Source organism: Bos indicus, chromosome 3 (assembly GCF_029378745.1).
Source record: "Bos indicus isolate NIAB-ARS_2022 breed Sahiwal x Tharparkar chromosome 3, NIAB-ARS_B.indTharparkar_mat_pri_1.0, whole genome shotgun sequence".
Lineage (NCBI taxonomy): Eukaryota > Metazoa > Chordata > Mammalia > Artiodactyla > Bovidae > Bos > Bos indicus.
Window position 1 is genome coordinate 16,561,817 of NC_091762.1, and position 24,876 is coordinate 16,586,692.

The following is a 24,876-nucleotide window of genomic DNA, read 5'->3' on the forward strand; positions in this document are numbered from 1 at the left end:
CTACGATCTTTTTCCTATATGTTATAAAATGTCTTCCTTGGACCAATCCTTTTTGTACTAATATTACCTTATTCTTGAATTAGAGTTCTAACCAGACCTAGCATACGCTTCCTACTCCTGAAAATTTCTTGTTTCCCTCAGTGATCACCTAAATACCATCAGAATGACATTCTCAGTCTTTCTCTCTTTTCAGCTCAAGACAACACAGTTTATTATTAAACTATTATTATTATTAAATAATTATCTTACACTTGTGAATGTCAAAAGTCCAAAATCAATCTCAGTAGGCCAAAATGGAATGATGCTCTTTTAAATGAAAAGACTTATTTTCAGTTTATGATCGAGCTAGACACCTTAAGGAAATGAAGAGAAAATCAGAGCCATTGGGGTTCCCTGGTGGTCCAGTGGTTAAGAATCTGCCTGCAAAAAAAAAAAAAAGAATCTGCCTGCAAATGGAGGGGATGAGGGTTTGATGCCTGGTCTGGAACGATCCCATGTGCCATGGGCCAGCTAAGCCTGTGTGCCACAACTATTTAACCTATGCTCTTGAGCCGACATACCGCGACTGCTGGGCCCCTGTGCTGAAATTACTGAAGCCTGCACCTAGAGCCTGTGCTCCACAACAGGAGAAGCCACGACAGTGAGAAGCCTGTGTACCGCAAGCAGATAGGAGCCCCTGCTCACCCCAAATAGAGAAAGCCCGCATGCAGCAACAAAGATAAATCAATTAAAATGGAGAAAGAAAATCAGAGCCATTACTGCAAATGTGATATAGTTTATAAATACCTCAGAGCCTCTTTGAAAAATAATTTGCCTTCAAAGAGAAAAATGCCAACATAGTTGAGTGTGAGGACTCTATTTTACCTGTATGAATACCCCCCAAACCCTGCTCTTGTTTTTAAGCAGGAGGGAATGTCTTACCTCAGCATCTATGACTGTTATCTTTATTTTCTTCTGAATAGCTTATAATATTCATTTGCCTTTACAATTTATATATTTAAATGATGAATGGCCAAGGATCTTTGAAGCTATGACTTCCCTATGTTAATATAACTCATCTTTCAAGAAATTTTAACTACTTTCCATGACTGTAATACTTATTTTAGGTCTGTCAAAATCTCTTTCATTATTATTGAACTATAGTAGCTGTGCTTCTCTAATGAACAAGAACATTTATTTATTTCCTTTATTGATAGAAATTGGTTGAGTAGTCTATTAACATACCATTTTGCTGATGCTTTAGATGTGAATGTGGACCATAATAACAGTCCTTATAAAATCTTGTTTTGCTCCTTTTTTTCTGTTCTTATAGAATAAAAATATTCAGCCTATAAAATTTCCAATTAAACATCAGCAAGAAGTGAAGATTTATTTTCCTATCAAGCTTACACCTAACTTTCTGGCATTTCCTCATCACCCCATGGGAATGTTGTATCGTTATAAAGTACAGGTATGATATACTAGAATGAGAATTCACAAATAAGTCAGTTTCTCTGATAGTTTAACTAATTGAAATTTAGTTAATGTTAAATTTTATTTCCCCCTAATCCTAGTGTATAACTCAGTTTTGGGTGACAACCAAATCATGGATACTCTTGAAAGCTATCATCCTAATAAGACTTGGTGTACTTTCTGTCTCTCTTCCATATATCCTTTCCTTGTGAGTTTTATAGTTTTGTCAAGGTCTCTTGTGCTCTTTCTTTTTTAACATCTTGTGATACTGCCATTACATAATCTCCCTTTAGTATTTCTGTTGCCCACATCATCTCTGTTTAGTGTTTCCCTCTCCCATTTAGCTACTTTGGTATGGCATCGCAGTTTTCTTAATGTTCCAGAAATAAATTATTGTGTAGTTTTATTATTTCCTAAACTTTATTTCACCAGATTTTACATCTTCACTTAAATTCCATTTTCGCCCTTATACTAATTAAATATAAGCTTGTATTTTCTTCATAGGTGGAAGGTGGCAGTGGCAACTTTACCTGGGCCTCTTCTAATGAAACAGTGGCCATGGTAACCACTAAAGGAGTGGTGACAGCGGGTCAGGTGAGGGGAAACAGCACTGTTTTGGCCCGAGATGTCCAAAATCCCTTTCGATATGGGGAAATTAAGGTGAGCAACTTTCCAAACAATCTTTATACCTCCTCTGAGACAGTGTTGTTTAAATTTAATTATGGTAATGCATTAAAATTTTTTCCTTTTCAAGCTGATTGTTTTAAAATGATCCTCAGGAGTTCCTTAGTTTCCAGTGGTTAAGACTTTGCGCTCCCACTGCAGGCGACACAGGTTTGGTCTCTGGTGGAGGAACTAAGATCTTGCATGCCACAGTGGTGCAGCCAAAAATAAAGAAAGAAAATAATGCTCAAATTCAGTCTTACAGTACATATTTCTTAAATATTCCTGGACCTGGGTTGAGTCCTGCTTTACTTAATAACCAGTTATTTAATGTCTGTATTTGTTTCTTCATCTTTAAAATGGGGATAATTATAGTATCTGCCTCAAAGGGTTATTGTCAGAATTAAATGAGATGATGTTTACACCTGTGCTGGGAATGTATTCACTACTTAATGTTATCTATTTTGTTACTGTATTTTGTTATTATTATCATGAATTTATCATGTATGTGAACTTTATAGATACTTTATTTCTAGTCTCATTTTTTTGTTGTCTATCTTGTTTCTATAAGATTGAACTACTTTTTACTATGTTATATAACCATTTTCTATTTTCTCCCACTTTTAATAAATATTAATTTATGTTGTCTTTCCCTGCAGACTACTTAGTATGTGTGTTATCATTCAGTGAATATTTAGTGAATACTAATGAGGTACTTAATACCATACTAGGTATCATAGGACATTCAAAGAAATAACATATCATCCCTACTTTAAAGAATCTGAAGTCTAGCTAGGAAGATACATTAATGTGAAAAGTTAAATAACATTTTTAGGAAGTGATATTTGAGGTATTTTAAAGAAGTATATGATTTAAAGCTACTTGAATTATAGAACAAAAGTACTATTAGTTAATAAAAGAAAATCCTTGTGGATAGGACAAGTCGAGGCGATCATGAAGAGGTTGGAACTTGAATAAGACTTTGAAGGATGGAGCCAACCTAAGGCCTAAGAGTCAGACTCAACTTGCTGCCTTTCTAGTAAATAAAGTTTTACCGGAACACAGTCATTCATTTATATATTCTCTAAAGCCACTTTCAGGCAACAAGTACAGATTTGGGTAGTTTACAAGATCGTGTGATCCCCAAAGCCAAAAATATTTGCTCTCTGGCCCTTTAGAGAGCATTGCTGACCTCTGCTGGCAACAGTAGGAAGCCAAGGACTTCCCTGGTGGTTCAGTGGCTAAGACTCCATGCTCTCAAAGCAAGGGGCCCAGGTTCTATCCCTGTTCAGGGAACTAGATCCTTTATGTTGCAACTAAGGATTCCACATGCTGCAACCAAAGACACACATAAACAGTGACCAAAAAAAGACTCTATTCTTTTTCAGAAGAAAAAACAGAAATATTTTAGAAATATATATTTCTAAAAATAATTTTAGAAAACAAAATTATTCTGTTTTCTAAACTCTTGTAATGCTTGTCATTTTCTACTAATAGTTTAATCTATTTAAATGTTTACTCCCCTTTAAAAAGTCCATTCAGGCTGCTGTAACAAAATACCATAGATTGGGTGGCTTATAAACAACAGAAATTGATTTTTCAATGGTTTTAGAGGCTGGAAAGTCCAGAATCAGGGCACCAATAGATTCAGTGTCTGGTGAGGAAAAGCATTCTGCTTCATAGTTCAGTTCAGTTCAGTCGCTCAGTCGTGTCCAACTCTTTGCAACCCCATAAATCACAGTACCCCAGGCCTCCCTGTCCGTCACCAACTCCCGGAATTTACTCAAACTCATGTCCATCGAGTCAGTGATGCCATCCAGCCATCTCATCCTCTGTCGTCCCCTTCTCCTCCTGCCCCCAATCCCTCCCAGCATCAGAGTCTTTTCCAGTGAGTTAACTCTTCGCGTGAGGTGGCCAAAGTACTGGAGTTTCAGCTTCAGCATCAGTCCTTCCAGTGAACACCCAAAACTGATCTCCTTTAGGATGGACTGGTTGGATCTCCTTGCAGTCCAAGGGACTCTCAAGAGTCTTCTCCAACACCACAGTTCAAAAGCATCAATTCTTCGGCGCTCAGCCTTCTTCACAGTCCAACTCTCACATCCATACATGACCACTGGAAAAACCATAGCGTTGACTAAACGGACCTTTGTTGGCAAAGTAATATCTCTGCTTTTCACTATACTATCTGCTTCATAGAAGACTATATTTTTCGCCTTAACCACATATGGCACAAGGGACTAGGGAGCCCCAGGGGTTCCTTGTTTAAGGGCATTAATTCCATCTGTGGGAACTCCACTCTCAGGACCTAACCACCTCCCAAAGGCCCCATCTCCTAATACCATCACTTTGGGGGTTAGAATTTCTACATATGAATTTGGAGGGAGACCTTCAATCTATAGCAAAAAAGAGAAAAAAAAAAGATTTTTTTAAGATATCAAGAAAGAGTGTTCTATATCAGAGGTCAGCAAACTTTTTATATAAAAAAGATCAGATAGTAAATGTGTTAGTATTTATAGGCCACATACAGTCTTTATCTCATAGTCGTTTGTCATTGTTGCTTTTTATTTTACAACACTTTAAAAGACCATTCTTAGTTTACAAAAGTCAAGAAAATTGTGCAGTGCTCATATTTTGGCAGACTCCCACTGAGAGGTATTACATGCATTAGAGAAGTTGATTGATTAAGGAATGAAGTGAGTGACAGGTTCAGCACCTGACACACACACACACCTATATATGCATATAAATGGTACATAGTTTCTGTTTTTATATGCAAAACATATGTGTATATATATATGTTATATATATATGTGTATTTAAATATTTAAGGAATGCTTTTGTCTAAGATTTTCCTAATGTAACTTTCTTGAAAGATTAATTTTTTTCCCCTCAGATATATGTTCTGAGACTGAACAAGATGGAACTGTTACCATTTCATGCTGATGTAGAGATTGGCCAGATTATAGAAATCCCCATTGCAATGTATCATGTAAATAAGGAAACCACAGAGGCCATCGCATTCACAGACTGCTCTCATTTATCCTTGGATTTGAACATGGATAAGCAAGGAGTCTTTACTCTTCTCAAAGAAGGTGAGAGTAGGCTTTTTATTTTTTCCTTTCTTTGTCTTTGAATTAAAGGACCAATCAACAATTCAGAAACTATGAATTATAGTCTAAATTCGCATACTGGGGGTTCCATAGTGGTCTAGTGATTGAGACTCTGGGCTTTCACTGCCAAGGGCCTGGTTTTAGTCCCTGGCGGGCTTCTCTGGTGGCTCAGATGATAAAGCATCTGCCTGCAATGCGGGAGACCCGGGTTCAATCCCTGGGTCAGGAAGATCCCCTGGAGAAGGAAATGGCAACCCAGTCCAGTACTCTTGCATGGAAAATTCCATGGACAGAGGAGCCTGGTAGGCTACAGTCCATGGGGTTGCAAAGAGTCAGACACGACTGAACAACTTCACTTTCTTTCTTTTGGGAAACTAAGATCCCACAAGCTGCAAGTTGCAGCCAAAAAATTTAAAAGTTAAATTCACATATTACCTTTCTTTATAATACTTTTATTTATTCTGTCAACTGCCTTAGGTATTATAATGTGATGTTAGAAACAAAGGCACAGAAATAGAATAAAATGTCCAGAGTTCATTGTGGCCAGACAATATCAGTTTTTAGTCATATCAAGGCCTTCTCTTTCCAGCTGCAAACTCTTTTCTTTCTTTCTTTCTTTAATTATGTACTATACCTCTTTCTAAGAGGAATTTAGTGCCATTTAATTTATATATATATTAAATTTATTCTAAAAAAGAAAATATCTTTTTAATAAGAAAATAATATGAATAAGCTATTCATAAAGATCAGTATCATTTACTGTTATGGAACTTCATACTTGATCCTGATCACCATCGTTTTTTCAGTAATAATGACAGTAGTAGCATCTAACATTTATTTGGCATTTACTATTTGCCAGACTCTATTATGAATACTTTTCACATATTAACTCATTTAAATCTCACAATACATCATCTCTGACTCTTGTGACCCCATAGACTGTAGCCTGCCAGGCTCCTCTGTCCATGGGATTCTCCAGGCAAGAATACTGGAGTGGGTTGCCATTTCCTTCTCCAGGGGATCTTCTTGACCCAGAAATCGAAGCCAGGTCTCCTGCATTACAGGCAGATTCTTTACCAACTGACTTACAAGGGTACAAGGGAAGCCCTATAGATCCGTAAGATTGATATCAACTTGGACTTCTCTTTTACCCTTGCTAATTATGCTGTATAATATCTCTCAGCTCACCTCAGTTCTTAGGTTCCTCATTTTTGCTGCTAAGTCACTTCAGTCGTGTCCGACTCTGTGCGACCCCATAGACGGCAGCCCACCAGGCTCCCCTTGTCCCTGGGATTCTCCAGGCAAGAACACTGGAGAAAGTTGCCATTTCCTTCTCCAATGCATGAAAGTGAAAAGTGAAAGTGAAGTTCTTCAGTCGTGTCCGACTCTTTGCGACCCCATGGATTGCAGCCTACCAGGCTCCTCAGCCCATGGGACTTTCCAGGCAAGAGTACTGGAGTGGGGTGCCATTGCCTTCCACATTTTTAGGCCTTCATTATCTCTCACTGAGACTGTAACAATATCCTCCTAATTCTTGCCTTTGATAATCATGGCTACAAGATAGATCTTCATGAAACTCAATTTCAATATTAATTTTCCTGCTCAAAAATTTTGAGAAGCTTTTCATTGCCACTGGACAACAGCCAAAATCCTTTTAGTATTCAAGGCCCTCTACAATATAACCCAGCCTACTTTTTGGAACTTCATTTGGAACTTTATATGAAGCTTTGACCTCATATAAACCTATATGCAGGTCAGGAAGCAACAGTTAGAACTGGACATGGAACAACAGACTGGTTCCAAATAGGAAAAGGAGTTCATCAAGGCTGTATATTGTCACCCTGCTTATTTAACTTATACGCAGAGTACATCATGAGAAACGCTGGGCTGGAAGAAGCTCAAGCTGGAATCAAGATTGCCGGGAGAAATATCAATAACCTCAGATATGCAGATGATACTACCCTTATGGCAGAAAGTGAAGAGGAACTGAAAAGCCTCTTGATGAAAGTGAAAGAGGAGAGTGAAAAGTTGGCTTAAAGCTCAACATTTAGAAAACAAAGATCATGGCATCTGGTCCCATCACTTCATGGGAAATAGATGGGGAAACAGTGGAAACAGTGTCAGACTTTATTTTTCTGGGCTCCAAAATCACTGCAGATGGTGATTGCAGCCATGAAATTAAAAGACGCTTACTCCTTGGAAGAAAAGTTATGACCAACCTAGATAGCATATTCAAAAGCAGAGACATTACTTTGTCAACAAAGGTCTGTCTAGTCAAGGCTATGGTTTTTCCTGTGGTCATGTATGGATGTGAGAGTTGGACTGTGAAGAAGGCTGAGTGCCGAAGAATTGATGCTTTTGAACTGTGGTGTTGGAGAAGACTCTTGAGAGTCCCTTGGACTGCAGGGAGATCCAGCCAGTCCATTCTGAAGGAGATCAGCCTTGGGATTTCTTTGGAAGGAATGATGCTAAAGCTGAAACTCCAGTACTTTGGCCACCTCATGCGAAGAGTTGACTCATTGGAAAAGACTGATGCAGGGAGGGATTGGGGGCAGGAGGAGAAGAGGACGACAGAGGATGAGATGGCGGAATGGCATCACCTACTCGATGGACGTGAGTTTAAGTGGACTCCGGGAGTTGGTAATGGACAGGGAGGCCTGTGTGCTGCGATTCACGGGGTCGCAAAGAGTTGGACACAACTGAGCGACTAAACTGAACTGAACTGAAATATAGTTAAAATTTCCCATGTATTTCTTTCATATATGCATTTGTATCTTATTTATATTTCTATCTTTGTTCATTTGTCAGCTTAAGATACCCTCTTCTACATATCTAAGGGAGCTTCCCAGGTTTCTCAGTGGTAAAGAATCCACCTGCCAGTGCAGGAGACACAGGAGACATGAGTTCAATCCCTGGGTTGGGAAGATCCCCTGGAGGAGGAAATAGCAACCCACTCCAGTATTCTTGCCTGGAGAATCCTATGGAAAGAGAAGCCATGGGGTTGCAAAGAGTCAGACATGACTGAGAGACTGAGCATGCACGCAGATATATAAATCTTTCTTGATCTTTCCAGCTAAAAATAATTATTCTGTTTTCTAAACTTTTGTAATGCTTATCATTTTCTACTAATAGTTTATTTAAATGTTCATTCCCCTGTTAAACTATATGTGCCTTGAGGTCAGGATTCTTGTTCATGCTTGTATCCTTACCTTACATAGAATTGTGTCTTACATGATATAAATTTGTTAATAGAAAGAACATACTTTTATATATCAACTTAATATAAATAATTGGTGCATAATAGTGTATGAGATTAAGAATTTTTTGATATATTAAAATTCTTATATTTCTATAGACTTTCTTTTATAGAACATACTTTTATATATCAACTTAATATAAATAATTGATGCATAATAGTGTATGAGATTAAGAATTTTTTGATATATTAAAATTCTTATATTTCTATAAACTTTCAATCTTCCTTGAAGATTGATTGCTTATTACCCTACTAAAGTCATTTTTTGATTTTCAGGTATTCAAAGACCAGGACCAGCACACTGTTCTAGTACACATATAGCAGCCAAATCTCTTGGCCATACTTTGGTAACCGTTAGTGTGACTGATTATGAAGAGTACTTGGAAAGCAGTGCCACATTTGCTGCTTATGAACCCCTAAAGGTGAGATAGTTCATTCTAAGGAATTGGCATATCTTTTCATGGACCCTACTATGTCCACCTGGGGACTTCAGCAGCTATCTGTGATCTCTATTAAAGATCAGTGATATTTGTGTTCTTCCTTACTCAACACTCTCTTGTTTCTAGATCTACAGCACCCTCATCAAATTTCAGTATCACAAAGGTTATGCTCTTACGTTTCTGCCACAGAAATATTTATAAGTTGTATCAGCAAATTTTAGATATTCCCCTTTCTTTCCTCTCTTTTAACTGAGGTATAAAAAAATTATAGTAAAGTACGGTAATCTTAAGGTATTATTTGAATTTTCACATATGTATATATCTTTGTAACACTACCCTGCATAAGATATAGAATATTAGTATACTCTATTTTTTGAACTTTGATGTTGGAGAAGACTCTTCAGAGTCCTTTGGACTGCAAGGAGATCAAACAAGTCAATCCTAAAGGAAATCAGTCCTGAATATTTAATGAAAGGATTGATGCTGAAGCTGAAACTCCAATACTTTGGCCACCTTATGCGAAGAACTGACTCATTGGAAAAGACCCTGATGCTGGGAAAGATTGAAGGCAGGAGGAGAAGGGGACGACAGAGGATTAGATGGTTGAATGAATGTCCATCACTGACTCGATGGACATGAGTTTGAGTAAGCTCCAGGACCTGGTGAACAACAGGGAAGCCTGTTGTGCTGCAGTCCATGGGGTCACAAAAAGTCGGACACAACTTAGCAACTGAAGAACTGATTAGTATACTGTCTTTTGAAGAACTCTGAAAGAAAGCCTTCCATACCAGGGAGAGAAATCAATTATCTTTTTACCCTTTATACTTATGAATTCTCAGCACAACAGTCATTATTTTGGATCCCAAAGACTGGCCATTAAAATTGGGAGATTATGACAGGTGGCAGTTCAAAATAAAAGTAGATAGAGCCTGGCATGCTTTCTACATATTTGAATCCTTCAGGAACTAAAATGGATGTCTACAAGTTCTTGCTGATACATACTGAGAAACCTGACTCAATGCCTCTTGCAAACAGGAGGCATCCATAGCGGAAATGTTAACATTGGTGAAAGAAGCAAGATAAGCTGTTAATTTGAAAAAGGTAACTTGTTCATTAAAACTTGCATTTTTGAGTTGGCCTCTTTGTACATTGTACAGCCTACTTATTTATTTATTTTTGGCTGTACTGGGTCTTTGTTGCTGCATGCAAGCTTTCTCAGGGCTGCTGTTTGTTGTGGTATGCAGGCTTCTCATTGTGGTGGCTTCTCTTGTTGCAGAGCACAGGCTCTAGGCCCTCGGGACCCAGTGGTTGCTGCACATGAGCTCAGTAGTTGTGGCACATGGCCTTAGTTGGCCCACAGCACCTGGGATCTTCCCAGACCAGGGATTGAACCCGTGTCCTCTGCACTGGCAGATGGATTCTTAACCACTGGACCACCAAGGAATTCCCTAGTCTCGATTAAACATACAGTCTGAGCATAGTTCATTCATCCTCTTAGTGGTTGAATTATCCTTCTTGCCTAATTAAGTGAGAGTGCTTGGCTGCAGTTCATTGTCATTTCATAAGGTTTTGTCTTAGTTTTATCATTATCCTTACCCTAATTTTATATTTACTGAATGTCTCACAAATCAGATCTCCTCTAAATGAAAACTCTCCTTAAAAGAAGTAAGATGATTTTCTATTTCTACCTAGTTCTTTGGTCATATATTTTTTTTTAGCTGCTGAAAAATACATGTATGTTTTACTTTTGTTATCATTATGTTTTAGTACATTATATAGTTCTCAGTTTGTTCTTATGTATCTGTCCAATTCAGTTTATCTGATTAGTTTTAAACTATATACATCTAGGAACAAGGAATAACTCTAGTTTTGCTTTCTCAGGGAAACTTTCCATGAAGCCTCTGACTAGTTTAATTTCTTCTATTTGAGGTTTGTTTTGGCACTCTCTGCTGTGCCTTTTTGTAACACTCATTATACTCTTTACCTACTTCAGATCTGTCTTTTCCAGACTATTAGCTTCACTGTGAGGCAGGGCTTTATATTGGCTTTCTGTTGATATTACTATATCACCAGTAGGCCATCAATGAATACTTATTTAATTGAATTATGTATACATTTTCAAGAGAAATACTGCCGTTAGAGGAATTTTAATGTTAATAGTATTCACTATATATGAATATGTGAATATTCAGTATATATGAATCATATATATATGATTGACTAGTTCAGAGAAGAAATACTAAAACATAGTTTGCTTACATTTTTGAAATGATTGCTTCAACTATATATTTCATTTTGCAACTTAGTCATTGTTATAGACACTGTGTGCCATACAAAACTAACCTACACTTTGAGAATACTCCATTCCCCTAAAACCAGTTTCCTCATCTTTTAAGTAGAATACAACTCCTCTGGATACTGGAGTGAATAATACCTGTCTTGACTACCTCTTAGGTGAGAGTTCTTTGAGAAACAGATGAACTGTATAGATGTATTATATTCAGATTTTTATGGTAAGAATTCTTTGATACTTCAGTAAAATATCCACTTAAGATTCTTATACAGGGACTTCTCTGGTGGTCCAGTGGGTTGAGAATGCGCCTGCCAATGTAGGGAACATGAGTTCAACCCCTAGTCTGGGAAGATCCCATATGCTGCCAGGCAATTAAGCCTGTGTGCTGCAACCACTGAGCCCACGTGCTGCAACTGCTGGAGCCTGTGCACCTAGAGCCCATGCTTCGCAGTGAGAGCCCATTGCAATGAGAAGCCTGCACACTGCAGCCAGAAATAAAAAATAAAATAAAATTCTTATGCAATATGACAGATGGTACCTAAACATTGTGATTATTTTCCGGTGTATACAAATATCAAATCATTATGGTGCACACCTGAAACAAGTATAATGTTATATGCCAACTATACTTCAAGTTTTTAAAAAAAGAAAAAATGTTTATGCAGTTATTTATTCAAATGCCTCTTATGTGTCCAACATCATACTAAATTCCACTGAGGAAGAGAGATTATTTTAAAAATTTGGGGTATAAAATCTTTTCCCTTAAGTTTATGTAACTAGAGAGTTAAGAAGAATTATCAGATGTATATTTATGAAAATTTGACACATTTAAATAGCATAAGGGAATAAATAAGTATACAGATGAATGGTAGTAATAAATACTATAGGAGCTTAGAGGATATAGAAGTAGTTGTGGTCTGGAATCATTAGACAAATTAATGGATAGGGTGACACATGAATTTGGTTGAATGATAGGTGGGATCCAAATTAGAACAGAGATTGAGAACCATTCCAAATAAGAAGCATGACACACATGTCTCCTAATTTGGAAATTAAATCTACTGTCTTTTACATTATAACCAGTTTTTCACTTTAGAAAACTGTTGAATTCTCTAACCAGTTAGGGATTAATTTCTTTAAATGTCATCAGGCTCTAAACCCTGTGGAAGTGGCATTGGTGACATGGCACTCTGTAAAGGAAATGATATTTGAAGGGGGCCCTCAGCCATGGATCCTCGAGCCCTCACGATTCTTTCTGGAGCTGAGCATGGAGAAGACAGAGAAAATTAGAATAACACAAGTCCGACTGCCAGCTAAAAGAAAACAGAATCAGTACATCTATCGGGTCCTGTGCCTGGATTTAGGGGAACAAGTAGGAAAATGATCTTTTCTAACATTTCTTTTAGCAACAGTACGCTAAGTCTTTCATCCTTCTAGCCATCCCTTTTCAGCTGCTAATGGATTTAGTGTATGGACTAGATAGGAAAATTCTCATTGTTGACTAAGAGATCTGATTTTTAAACCTTACTATCCTTTAAATGTATCCAAAGGTTTTGGTTTGCTCATTTGAAAATTCTAACAGTTCACTAACCAAATAGTTCAAGATCTTTTTGTAGCAGGGAGTTTATTTCAATCATTTTATCACTATAATTCAACTCCTTGTTGTATAGACTAGAGGATATATAGTTTTTCATCTCCAAAGAATGTGAGGAAGGGAAATTTTAAGTGTCATCTATGTTTATCAGTTTTGAAGAACCAGTTGGATCTTTGCTGATATGAGTAATTAATATATTTCCCTTTATCAGTTGAATTAGTTTTGGTTATTTTTAGAGGTAGTGATGGCTTTAACCATAGCTATACCTTGGTAGACCAAGGCCAATAACAAAGGTTTTCAGATTGACCAAGATTGAGAATGTAACGTATGACTATGAAGCATAGCCCAGCTAACCAATCCTCAGGGAATCCATATATGATTTTAACTTAATAAGAACTGTGTTATATTCAAATGAGGTTCATTGTAATATCTCTAGTGAACTATTCTGTATAGTATGACTAGCTACTAGTGATTTCAAGCCTAGTTATCCCCTTTTGAAGCTCTCTAACTTTTTGTTTTTACATCCTATTATTAATTAGTATTTACATCAGAAATGAGTTGAAACACAAATTAGTTTTTACCAACTGGTAACAAAGGTTTGGTGAAGGAAAAGACTGAAGTAATTGGTCGGTTAGATTTTTTTTAATCTTCCCTTTGTTTCTATGATATCAGGTGTCTACCTCTTGCCCTTGTGTTTTCTTAAAGATCCTGACATTTCAGATTGGAAATCATCCAGGTGTCCTGAACCCTAGTCCAGCTGTAGAGGTTGTGCAGGTACGCTTCCTATGTGCCCACCCTGCGAGCATGTCTATAACTCCAGTATATAAGGTGCCAGCTGGTGCCCAGCCATGTCCTCTGCCACAGCACAACAAACAACTGGTAAGTATGGTGTTTTCAACCAACTTGCCCTTTGTCTCCCATGCTTTGACATAAATGGTCGGAAATACAGCTTTTGTCTTATTGAATTTAAGGAATTGAATTGAATTTAAGGAAACCCTTTTATTTATGTATTATCCAGTCTCTGATAGTGTCTGAGAAGTGGTTATAGTTGGCTGTACTTAGTGACAGTGACTTTGCTTGTTGTACTTAGGTGCATGCATGCGAACTAAGTCACCTCAGTCTTGTCTGACTCTTTGTGATCCTATGGACTGTAGCCCGCCAGGCTACAGTCCATACTTCTGTCCGTGGGATTTTCCAGGCAAGAATACTGGGGTGGGTTGCCATGCCCTCCTCCAGGGGATCTTCCCAACCCAGGGATGGAACCCACATCTCTTATGGCTCCTGTATTGGCAGTCAGGTTCTTTACCACTAGCGCCACCTTATGACAACAGATAATTGAGAACTACCAAATTGTTTTGCTAGTATCCTTCCCTACTAAACCTTTTTATTAGCATTATCAGTAACATATTGAATTCACCTCTACTCCAAACTGATATGAAAAATAGTGATAACCAATAACGTAGCTAGAAGTTAGGCAACAGGGATTAAGGAATAAATGAGTTATTTAACCTAGAAACTAGAACATCAGAAAGTGAAAGTGAGTGTTAGTCCCCCAGTAATATCTGACTCTGTGACCCCATGGACTGTAGCCTCCAGGCATCTCTGTCCATGGAATTCTCCAGGCAAGATTACTAGAGTGGGTTGCCATCTCCTTCTCCAAGGGATCTTTCCGACTCAGGGATTGAACCCAAGTCTCCTGCATTGTGGGTGGATTCTCTACTGTCTGAGCCACCAGGGAAGCCCAAACTATACACTACATGAGGTTAACTATGATTTCAAGCGTAGGAGAAAATAAGTCATTTCTGAGATTTTGCAGAACAGAACAATGCATTAATTATCCCCATTTTACAGATGAAGAAACTAAGGATCCTAAAAGTTGAATAATTTTCCCAAGGTCATAAAGCTAGAAAGTAGCATCTTATGTCTAACTCCAAAGCACATTACTAACTTTTTTTTGCTACACTGCCTTTTCATTGTAAAAGAACATATGAGATATTGCAGGTTAGGGAGTCATGTTTTTTTTTCAGACCCAAATTCAACATTAAATACTATTATTTGAACTTTATAAATTATTCACCTTTTAACAAAGCACTTGGACTTCCCTGGTGGTCCAGTAGCTAAGACTCCAAGATCCCAATGCAGGGGATTCTGATCAGTGTGTAATCTGTTTACAATTAGCATAATTACCGATAAGATTGGATTTATAGCTACCATTTTACCATTTATCTTATGTTTTTTTTGTTTTTTCTTTTCTTCCATTTCTTCCTTTTTTGTGTTAAGTAGATATTTTATACTGTACATTTTAATCCTCTTGTCCTTTCTTTGACTATATTAAGTTATTTTGTTAGTTATTGCCCTAGGGATTACAACTAACATGTTAACTTTTAACAAACTAGTTTGGAATAATATCAACTTAATTTCAATAATGGTTGAAACCTATTATTTCTATAAAGCCCTATTTCCTTTCCCCTTCTTTAAACTATTGTCATATATCTTTATACATGTATGCTCATCAGTCATAATTATTGCTTTATGCATTTGTATTTTAAATAAGATAGAAAAATAATTACAAGCAAAAGCATATTTATACTGTTCTATATATTTACCTATGTAGTTATTGTTACTAAACTCTTATTTCTTCACGGGCTTTCAAGTTACTATCTAGTGACCTTTCATTTTATCTAGAAGGACTCATTTTAGTATTTCTTGTAGGGCAGGTCTACTACCAACAAATTCCCTCTATTTTTGTTAGATCTTGGGCTTCCCTGGTGGCCCAATGGTAAAGAAACAGCCTACCAATGCAGGAAACACAGGCTTAATCCCTGATCTGGGAAGATCCCACATGCCGTGGAGCAGCTAAGCCCGTGCTCCACAACTATTGATCCTGTGCTCTAGAGCTTAGTAGCCACAACAACTGAAGGTGGGTCCCATGCTTGGCAACAAGAGAAGCCACTGCAGTGAGAAGCCCCGGCACCACAATAGAGAGTATCCCCACTTGCCACAGCTAGAGAAAAGCCTGCACAGCAACAAAGACCAAGAACAGTATAAATAAATCAGTAAAATTATTTTTTAAAAAAAAGAATCCGCCTGTAATGCAGGAGACGTGGGTTTGATCAAGGCGTTGGAAAGATCCCCTGGAGAAGAAAATGGCAAGCCACTCCAGTATTCTTCCCTGGAGAACCTGATTCAAAGAGGAGCCTAGCGGGCCCCAGTCCCTGGGGTCACAGAGTTGGACACGACTAAAGCGTGAGCACACATGCAGATCAGATCAGATCAGATCAGTCGTTCAGTCGTGTCTGACTCTTTGTGACCCCCATGAATCGCAGCACGCCAGGCCTCCCTGTCCATCACCAACTCCCAGAGTTCACCCAGACTCATGTCCATCGAGTCAGTGATGCCATCCAGCCATCTCATCCTCTGTCGTCCCCTTCTCCTCTTGCCCCCAATCCCTCCCAACATCAGAGTCTTTTCCAATGAGTCAACTCTTTGCATGAGGTGGCCAAAGTACTGGAGTTTCAGCTTTAGCATCATTCCTTCCAAAGAAATCCCAGGGCTGATCTCCTTTAGAATGGACTGGTTGAATCTCCTTGCAGTCCAAGGGACTCTCAAGAGTCTTCTACAACACCGCAGTTCAAAAGCATCAATTCTTTGGCGCTCAGCCTTCTTCACAGTCCAACTCTCACATCCATACATGACCATAGGAAAAACCATAGCCTTGACTAGACAAACCTTTGTTGGCAAAGTAATGTCTCTGCTTTTGAATATGCTATCTAGGTTGGTCATAACTTTCCTTCCAAGGAGTAAGCGTCTTTTAATTTCATGGCTGTAGTCACCATCTGCAGTGATTTTGGAGCCCAGAAAAATAAAGTCCGACACTGTTTCCACTGTTTCCCCATCTATTTCCCATGAAGTGGATGCCATGATCTTCGTTTTCTGAATGTTGAGCTTTCAGCCAACTTTTTCACTCTCCACTTTCACTTTCATCAAGAGGCCTTTGAGTTCCTCTTCACTTTCTGCCATAAGAGTGGTGTCATCTGCATATCTGAGGTTATTGGTATTTCTCTTGGCAATCTTGATTCCAGCTTGAGCTTCTTCCAGTCCAGCGTTACTCATGATGCACTCTGCATATAAGTTAAATAAACATGGTGACAGTATACAGCCTTGAAGAACTCCTTTTCCTATTTGGAACCAGTCTGTTGCTCCATGTCCAGTTCTAACTGTTGCTTCCTGACCTGCATACAAATTTCTGTTCATCAGCCTAGTTCAAAAAAGATGTCCTTTTCATTATAGGGGACTGGAATGCAAAAGTAGGAAGTCAAGAAATACCTGGAGTAATAGGCAAATTTGGCCTTGGAGTACAGAATGAAGCAGGACAAAGGCTAATAGCGTTTTGCCAAGAGAACCCACTGGTCATAGCAAACACCCTCTTCCAACAACACAAGAGAACATTGGACATCACCAGATGGTCAATATTGAAATCAGATTGATTATATTCTTTGCAGCCAAAGATGGAGAGGCTCTATACAGTCAGCAAAAACAAGACCAGGAGCTGACTGTGGCTCAGATCATGAACTCCTTATTGCCAAATTCAGACTTAAATTGCAGAAAGTAGGGAAAACCATTAGACCATTCAGGTATGACCTAAATCAATTCCCTTACAATTATACAGTGGAAGTGACAAACAGATTGAAGGGTTTAGATCTGATAGACAGAATGCCTGAAGAACTACAGACGGAGGTCCATGACATTATGCAGGAGGCAGGGATCAAGACCATCCCCAAGAAAAAGAAATGCAAAAAAGGCAAAATGATTGTCTGAGGAGGCCTTACAAATAGTTGTGAATAGAAGAGAAGTGAAACGCAAAGGAGAAAAGGAAAGATATACCCATTTGAATGTAGAGTTCCAAAGAATAGAAAGGACAGATAAGAAAGCCTTCCTCAGTGATCAGTACAAAGAAATAGAGGAAAACATCAGAATGGGAAAGACTAGAAATCTCTTCAAGAAAATTAGAGATACCAAGGGAACATTTCCTGCAAAGATGGGCACAATAAAGGACAGAAATGGAATAGACCTAATAAAAGCTGAAGATATTAAGAAGAGGTGGCAAGAATACACAGAAGAACTATACAAAAAAGATCTTCACAACCCAGATAATCATGATGGTGTGATCATCAATCTAGAGCAAAATATCCTGGAATGTGAAGTCAAGTGGGCTTTAGGAAGCATCATTACGAACAAAGCTAGTGCAGGTGATGGAATTCCAGTTGAGCTATTTCAAATCCTGAAAGATGATGCTGTGAAAGTGCTGCACTCAATATGCCAGCAAATTTGGAAAACTCAGCAGTGGCCACAGGACTGGAAAAGGTCAGTTTTCATTCCAATCCCCAAGAAAGGCAATGCCAAAGAATGTTCTAGCTACCACACAATTGCACTCATCTCACACACTAGTAAAGTAATGCTCAAAATTCTCCAAGCCAGGCTTCAACAGTACATGAATCATGAACTTCCAGCTGTTCAAGCTGGATTTAGAAAAGGCAGAGGAACCAGAGATAAATTGCCAACATCTGTTGGATCATCGAAAAAGCAAGAGAGTTCCGGAAAAACATCTACTTCTGCTTTATTGACTATGCCAAAGCCTTTGACTGTGTGACCACAACAAACTCTGAAAAATTCTTAAAGAGATGGGAATACCAGACCACCTGACCTGCCTCTTGAGAAATCTGTTTGCAGGTCCTGAAGCAACACTTAGAACTGGACATGGAACAACAGACTGGTTCCAAATAGGGAAGGGAGTCCATCAAGGCTGTATATTGTCATCCTGCTTAATTAACTTATATGAAGAGTACATCGTGAGAAACGCTGGGCTGGATGAAACACAAACTGGAATCAAGATTGCCAGGAAAAATATCAGTAACCTCAGATATGCAGAGGATTTCCCTGGTGGCTCAGACGGTAAAGTGTCTGCCTACAATGTGGGAGACTTGGGTTCAATCCCTGGGTCGGGAAGATCCTCTGGAGAAGGAAATGGCAACCCACTCCAGTACTCTTGCCTGGAAAATCCCATTGACAGAGGAGCCTAGTAGGCTACAGTCCATGGGGTCACAAAGAGTCAGACACGACTGAGCAACTAAAGTTTTCAAACTTTCAGATATGCAGATGACACCACCCTCATGGCAGAAAGCAAAGAACTAAAGAGCCTCTCTATGAAATTAAAAGAGAAGAGTGAAAATGTTGGCTTAAAACTCAACAGTCAGAAAACTAAGATCATGGCATCTGCTCCCATCACTTCATGGCAAATAGATAGAGAAACAGTGGAAGCAGTGAGAGACTTTATTTTTGGGGGGCTGCAAAATCACTGCAGATGGTGACTGCAGCCATGAAATTAAAAGATGCTTGCTCCTTGGAAAAAAAGTTATGACCAATCTAGACAGTATATTAAAAAGCAGAGACATTACTTTGCCAACAAAGGTCTACCTAGTCAAAACTATGGGTTTTCCAGTAGTCATGCATGGATGTGAGAGTTGGACTACAGTGAAAGCTCAGCGCCAAAGAATTGATGCTTTTGAACTGTGGTGTTGGAGAAGACTCTTGAGAGTCCCTTGGACTGCAAGGAAATCCAACCAGTCCATCCTAAAGGAGGTCAGTCCTGGGTGTTCATTGGAAGGACTGATGCTAAAGCTGAAATTCCAATAATTTGGCCACCTGATGTGAAGAACTGACTCATTGGAAAAGACCCTGATGCTGGGAAAGATTGAAGGCAAGAGGAGAAGGGGATGACAGAGGATGATATCCCTGGATGGCATCACTGACTCAATGGACGTGAGTTTGAGTAAACTCCGGGAGTTGGCGATGGACAGGGAGGCCTGTTGTGCTATAGTCCATGGGGTCGCAAAGAGTTGGACATGACTGAGCAACTGAACTGAACTGATCTTCAAGTTTTCTGATATTTTCTTCTGCCTGTTCTTATCTGCTGTTGGGTTCATCTAGTAAAATTTTCATTTCAATTATTATAATTTTCAATTTAGAATTCCTCTTTGGTTCTGTTTTATAATTTCTGTCTCTTTACTAATATTTTATATATGATGGTACATCATATTTATGCTTTCCTTTAGTTATTTAAACATGGACTTCTTTCTTTCTTTGAACAAAACAGTTGATTAAAAGCCTTTATCTAGTAAGTCTAATATCTGGGCATCCTCAGGGACAGTTTCTATTGACTGCTGTTTTCTTTTTTCCTATGTATGGATCCTACTTTCTTGTTTCTTTGCATTTGCAAATAATTTTTAATTGAAACCTTGACATTTAAAATAACATGATGTAGCAACTCTGAAATCAGATTCTCCCACTAATTAGGTTTTGTAATACTGGTTTTCATTGTTGTTTGCAGTGGCCGTTTGTTTAGTGACTTTCCTGCAGTAGTTCTGTAATGTGTTATTCTTTGTCCTCTTTGTTTTGTGGACATAAATTCCCTCAAATCTATGTCTATGTGGATATAGATTCCCTTAAATTTTTGTTAGAATTATGTTAAATTCATATATAAAGTCAGAACAACTGAAATTTTTATGATGTTGAGTCACCCTGGTCATCCTGTCCAAGAGCATATGAATATCAAAATCAAATCTAGAGAAAAAAATTTAAACAGGTATAAAAGACATTTGGGGGGCATTTGGGGAAATTGAAATACTGACTGTATAATACATAACATTTAATTAAGTTTAATATTGTTATGTATTATAATACATAATACATAACATAGTTTTTGCTATTCATTCTTAAGAAATGCATGTTGAGATAGTTAGGGGTGAAGTGCCATGATACCTACATCATTTGGCCAAAAAAAAAAAAAGACACACACCCACACAAATACACTCACAGGGAGTGTAAAATTAGAGGGAGAGATAGAGAATATAAGTGGTGAATTGGGATGAAGTATATATAGGTATCATTATACCATTCTTTTAACGTATCTGTACCTTTGAAAACTGTCAAAAAATATTGGGAGAAAACATGATCCCTAGCTTCAGAAATATCTTGCCACCTCTTAAGCTATTTGTTTTTTTCTTTTCTTACTTTTTATTTTCATATAGATTCCTGTATCAAGCCTGAGAGATACAGTCCTAGAACTGGCAGTGTTTGATCAACACAGGAGAAAGTTTGATAATTTCAGTTCACTAATGCTAGAATGGAAATCCTTAAATGAAACACTAGCTCATTTTGAAAATTATAATTCAGTGGAGATGGTAGCAAAGGATGATGGCAGTGGGCAGACCCGGCTACATGGTATTGTAAACATTTATGAATCGTTTTATATACCTACTAAATGGTTATGCACTAAGTATTTCCCTGTGCGTGAGAGTTTATTTATCCCATCTCACCATTCATCTTCAATCTTTGTATTTTTTAGAAAACATAAAGGTAAATGCCCTTGTTTGCAAAGTTAGGATCTAGAGTCCAACATTCCTCACAAGAACACAAAACTAAATTAATTTTTAAATGGACTGGTTGCCTATTATTTGCCTAAAACTTTGGAAATATTATTCGGTTGTTAGCCAGTGTTTATTGAGTGACTTCTACATGTAAGGCCCTCTGCTTGGAGGTTTAATGGTAAATGAGACACTCACAGCCTCTGCCCTCATAGACTTACAGTCCAGTTGGGAAAACCAGACTTTAAACATTACAATTGTGTTAGATGTTCTGAAGTGAAAATGTGGGGTGCATTTATAACAGAAGAACCTAACCTAGTTTAGATCAAAGAAGGCTGCCCTGAGAAAGTAACATTTACACTGGCAAGGCAGAAAGAAGAAATAGAAGATGAGACTTACGTAGAGAGAGAGCAAGAGGCACAAGATGAAATTCTAAGAGGGCAAAAAGCCCTCATGGGCAGTCAGTCATCAAGCCTCTGCTGGTATCATACTTGCTGAGGTTCTGTTCTCCAAAACAAGTCACCTGGCCAAAACCAGAGTCTTGGTGGGCCAGGACTACTCAAGAGCATGGATACCACTGTAAGCCATTAATATAACAATCTGAGTGCATGCTCAGTTGCTTCAGTCAGCTCCGACTCTGCTACCCCATGGACTGTAGCCCGCTAGACGCCTCTGTCCATGGGATTCTCCTGGCAAGAATACTAGAGTGGGTTGCCATGCCTTCCTCTAGGGAGTCTTCCCAACCCAGGAATCAAACCCACTTCTCCTGCATTGGAGGCAGATTCTTTACCACTGAGCCACCAGGGAAGCCCAGTATAACAATCTACCACAGATTAATCCCAAAAGTGAAGAAGAAAATGGTTCAAAGGATAATTTTAGGTTTCTGGTGTGAACATTTGGTAACCATTTTTTTTTTTTAAGATTTATTTATTTTATTTTTTGGCTATGGTGAGTCTTCGTTGCTGCACACAGGCTTTCTCTAGTTGCGGCCAGCAGGGGCTCTTCTTCATTGAAGTGTTCGGGCTTCTCACTGCGGTGGCTTTTTTGTTGCAAAGCACAGGCTCTAGGCACACGGGCTTCAGTAGTTGCAGTGCATGGACTCAGGAGTTGCAGCTCATGGGCTCTAGAATGCTGGCTCAGTAGTTGTGGCACACCGGCTTAGTTGCTCCACAGCATATGGGATCTTCCTGGACCAGGCATTGCAGGACGCGTTCTTAACCACTGGACCACCAAGGAAGCCCACCATTCATTCTTTTAACTTTAAATTTTATGTTGGAGCATAGTTGATTAACAATGTTGTGTTAGTTTTCAGGCATACAACAAAGTATACATGTATCTATTCTTTTTCAAATTATTTTGCCATTTAGGTGACCATTCAATTGAGAAAGAAACACCAGAGAGGAACTTCCCTGGTGGTAGTTAAGAATCCACCTGCCAATACAGGGGACACAAGTTTGATCCCTGATCCTGGAAAATCCAACATGCCACAGGACAACCATGCCCGTGTGACGTGACTACTGAATCCATGCCTAGACCCCATGCTCCGCAACATGCATCACAACAAAGAGTAGACCCCACTCGCCACAACTAGAGAAAGCCTGCTCACAGCAACAAAGACCCAGCACAGCCAAAAATAAAAAATAAAAAGAAACATTAGAGAAATAAGATTTAATCTTTTCCTTACCCTCAGGGAGTTTATAAGTGAAAGTGAAGTCGTTCAGTCACGTCCAACTCTTTCCTACACGGACTGTAGCCTAACAGGCTTCTCTGTCCTTGGGATTTTCCAGGCAAGAGTACTGGAGTGGGTTGCCATTTCCTTCTCTAGGGGATCTTCCAGACCCAGGGATAGAACCCGGGTCTCCCACATTGCAGGCAGACCCTTTACCCTCTGAGCCACCAGGGAAGAAGCTCCCTCCACCAGGGAGTTTATCAGTTCAGTTCAGTCACTCAGTCATGTCGACTCTTTGCGACCCCATGAATCACAGCACGCCAGGCCTCCCTGTCCATCACCAATTCCCGGAGTTCACCCAGATTCACGTCCATCGAGTCAGTGATGCCATCCAGCCATCTCATCCTCTGTCGTCCCCTTCTCCTGCTTCCAATCCCTCCCAGCATCAGAGTCTTTTCCAATGAGTCAACTCTTTGCATGAGGTGGCCAAAGTACTGGCGTTTCAGCTTTAGCATCATTCCTTCCAAGGAAATCCCAGGGCTTATCTCCTTCAGAATGGACTGGTTGGATCTCCTCGCAGTCCAATGGACTCTCAAGAGTCTTCTCCAACACCACAGTTCAAAAGCATTAATTCTTCGGCTCTCAGCTTTCTTCACAGTCCAACTCTCACATCCATACATGACCACTGGAAAAACCATAGCCTTGACTAGACAGACCTTTGTTGGCAAAGTAATGTCTCTGCTTTTGAATATGCTATCTAGGTTGGTCATAACTTTTCTTCCAAGAAGTAAGCGTCTTTTAATTTCATGGCTGCAGTCACCATCTGCAGTGATTTTGGAGCCCCAAAAAATAAAGTCTGACACTGTTTCCACTGTTTCCCCATCTATTTCCCATGAAGTGATGGGACCAGATGCCATGATTTATACTCAGGACCAATTTAAGGGCTTAACTACATACTATATCATAGTACTCATATGTATATGATACTATAACATTAAAATACTGATAATGTGATACAGTTAATGTAAAAAGTGGTAGGGAAGAAAGAGATGCTTGTTATACCCTGTAATGATGAATCACCACATACCATCCATTTTATTTTCTAAATGTTTTTTTTTTTGTTTTATCCCTTCCTCTCTAACTTCATCACTAATATCCTCATAACCTCTATCCTATATCACCATAGTAGCCTCCTAACTGATCTCCATGTGTCTCTCCTACCGTCTAATCCATCCTGCATACTACTGTCCAGAATGATCCTTCTAAAGAATAAATACAAAACTCTGTCTTAAAATTCTTCTGGAAATAGTTTAAGTCTAGTAATTTATTGAGCTCTTATGACATGCCAGATACTACACTGAATACTTTATATACTTTTTAATTTTTATCTTTTAATTTTTTATTTATTTGTATTTTTTTTGCTGCACTGGGTCTTAGTTGTGGCGGCTGGGCTTTCTCTAGTTCCGGCACGAGGGGAGCTTCTCTTGTGGAGCATGGGCTCTAGAGTGGCAGGCTCAGTATTGTGGCTCCTGGGCTTAGTTGCCCCACAGCAAGTGGGATCTTAGTTTTCTGACGGGGGATTGAACCCACGTGCTCTGCATTGAAAGGTGGATTCTTAACCATTGTACCATAAGGGAAGTCTGATACATACATTATCATACATACATTTCCTGTTATCCTCATTGCAGTTATGGGAGACTGACATATCCCTGTTTAGTAAGTTTACTCATTCATTAAACATTTATTGAGTTCTTATTATATTCTAGGCTGAGTTTTAGGCCCTGAAATCATAACAATAAATAGATGAAGCCACAAGTTCTCTGATATCATAGCCTATAGTATACTCTTAATTATTGTATAAGAGTATACAATACTGGTAACAGTATTGTACTGTTACCAGTGTTGTCACAGTGTCTTTCTGGATAAGTTCTTGCAGCTTAACATACCAACCCATACCTGCTTCTTTGGCTTCACCT

At 38.7% G+C, this 24,876-nt stretch overlaps 1 protein-coding gene across 11 annotated transcripts in view; it reads left to right on the forward strand.

Moving 5' to 3' along the window:
• The window catches only part of NUP210L (nucleoporin 210 like), a 102,102-nt gene that overhangs the window by 40,946 nt on the left and 36,280 nt on the right, over positions 1-24,876 (forward strand). For 10 of the 11 annotated variants that reach the window (XM_070785585.1, XM_070785587.1, XM_070785588.1 and 7 more), the window contains 7 exons: positions 1,313-1,450; positions 1,957-2,112; positions 5,009-5,207; positions 8,758-8,903; positions 12,365-12,586; positions 13,514-13,687; positions 20,896-21,088. In XM_070785585.1, the coding sequence (XP_070641686.1) occupies positions 1,313-1,450; positions 1,957-2,112; positions 5,009-5,207; positions 8,758-8,903; positions 12,365-12,586; positions 13,514-13,687; positions 20,896-21,088 (1,228 nt within the window). The remainder of the gene's footprint in view (positions 1-1,312; positions 1,451-1,956; positions 2,113-5,008; positions 5,208-8,757; positions 8,904-12,364; positions 12,587-13,513; positions 13,688-20,895; positions 21,089-24,876) is intronic. The other variant, XM_070785592.1, reaches the window with a different exon arrangement.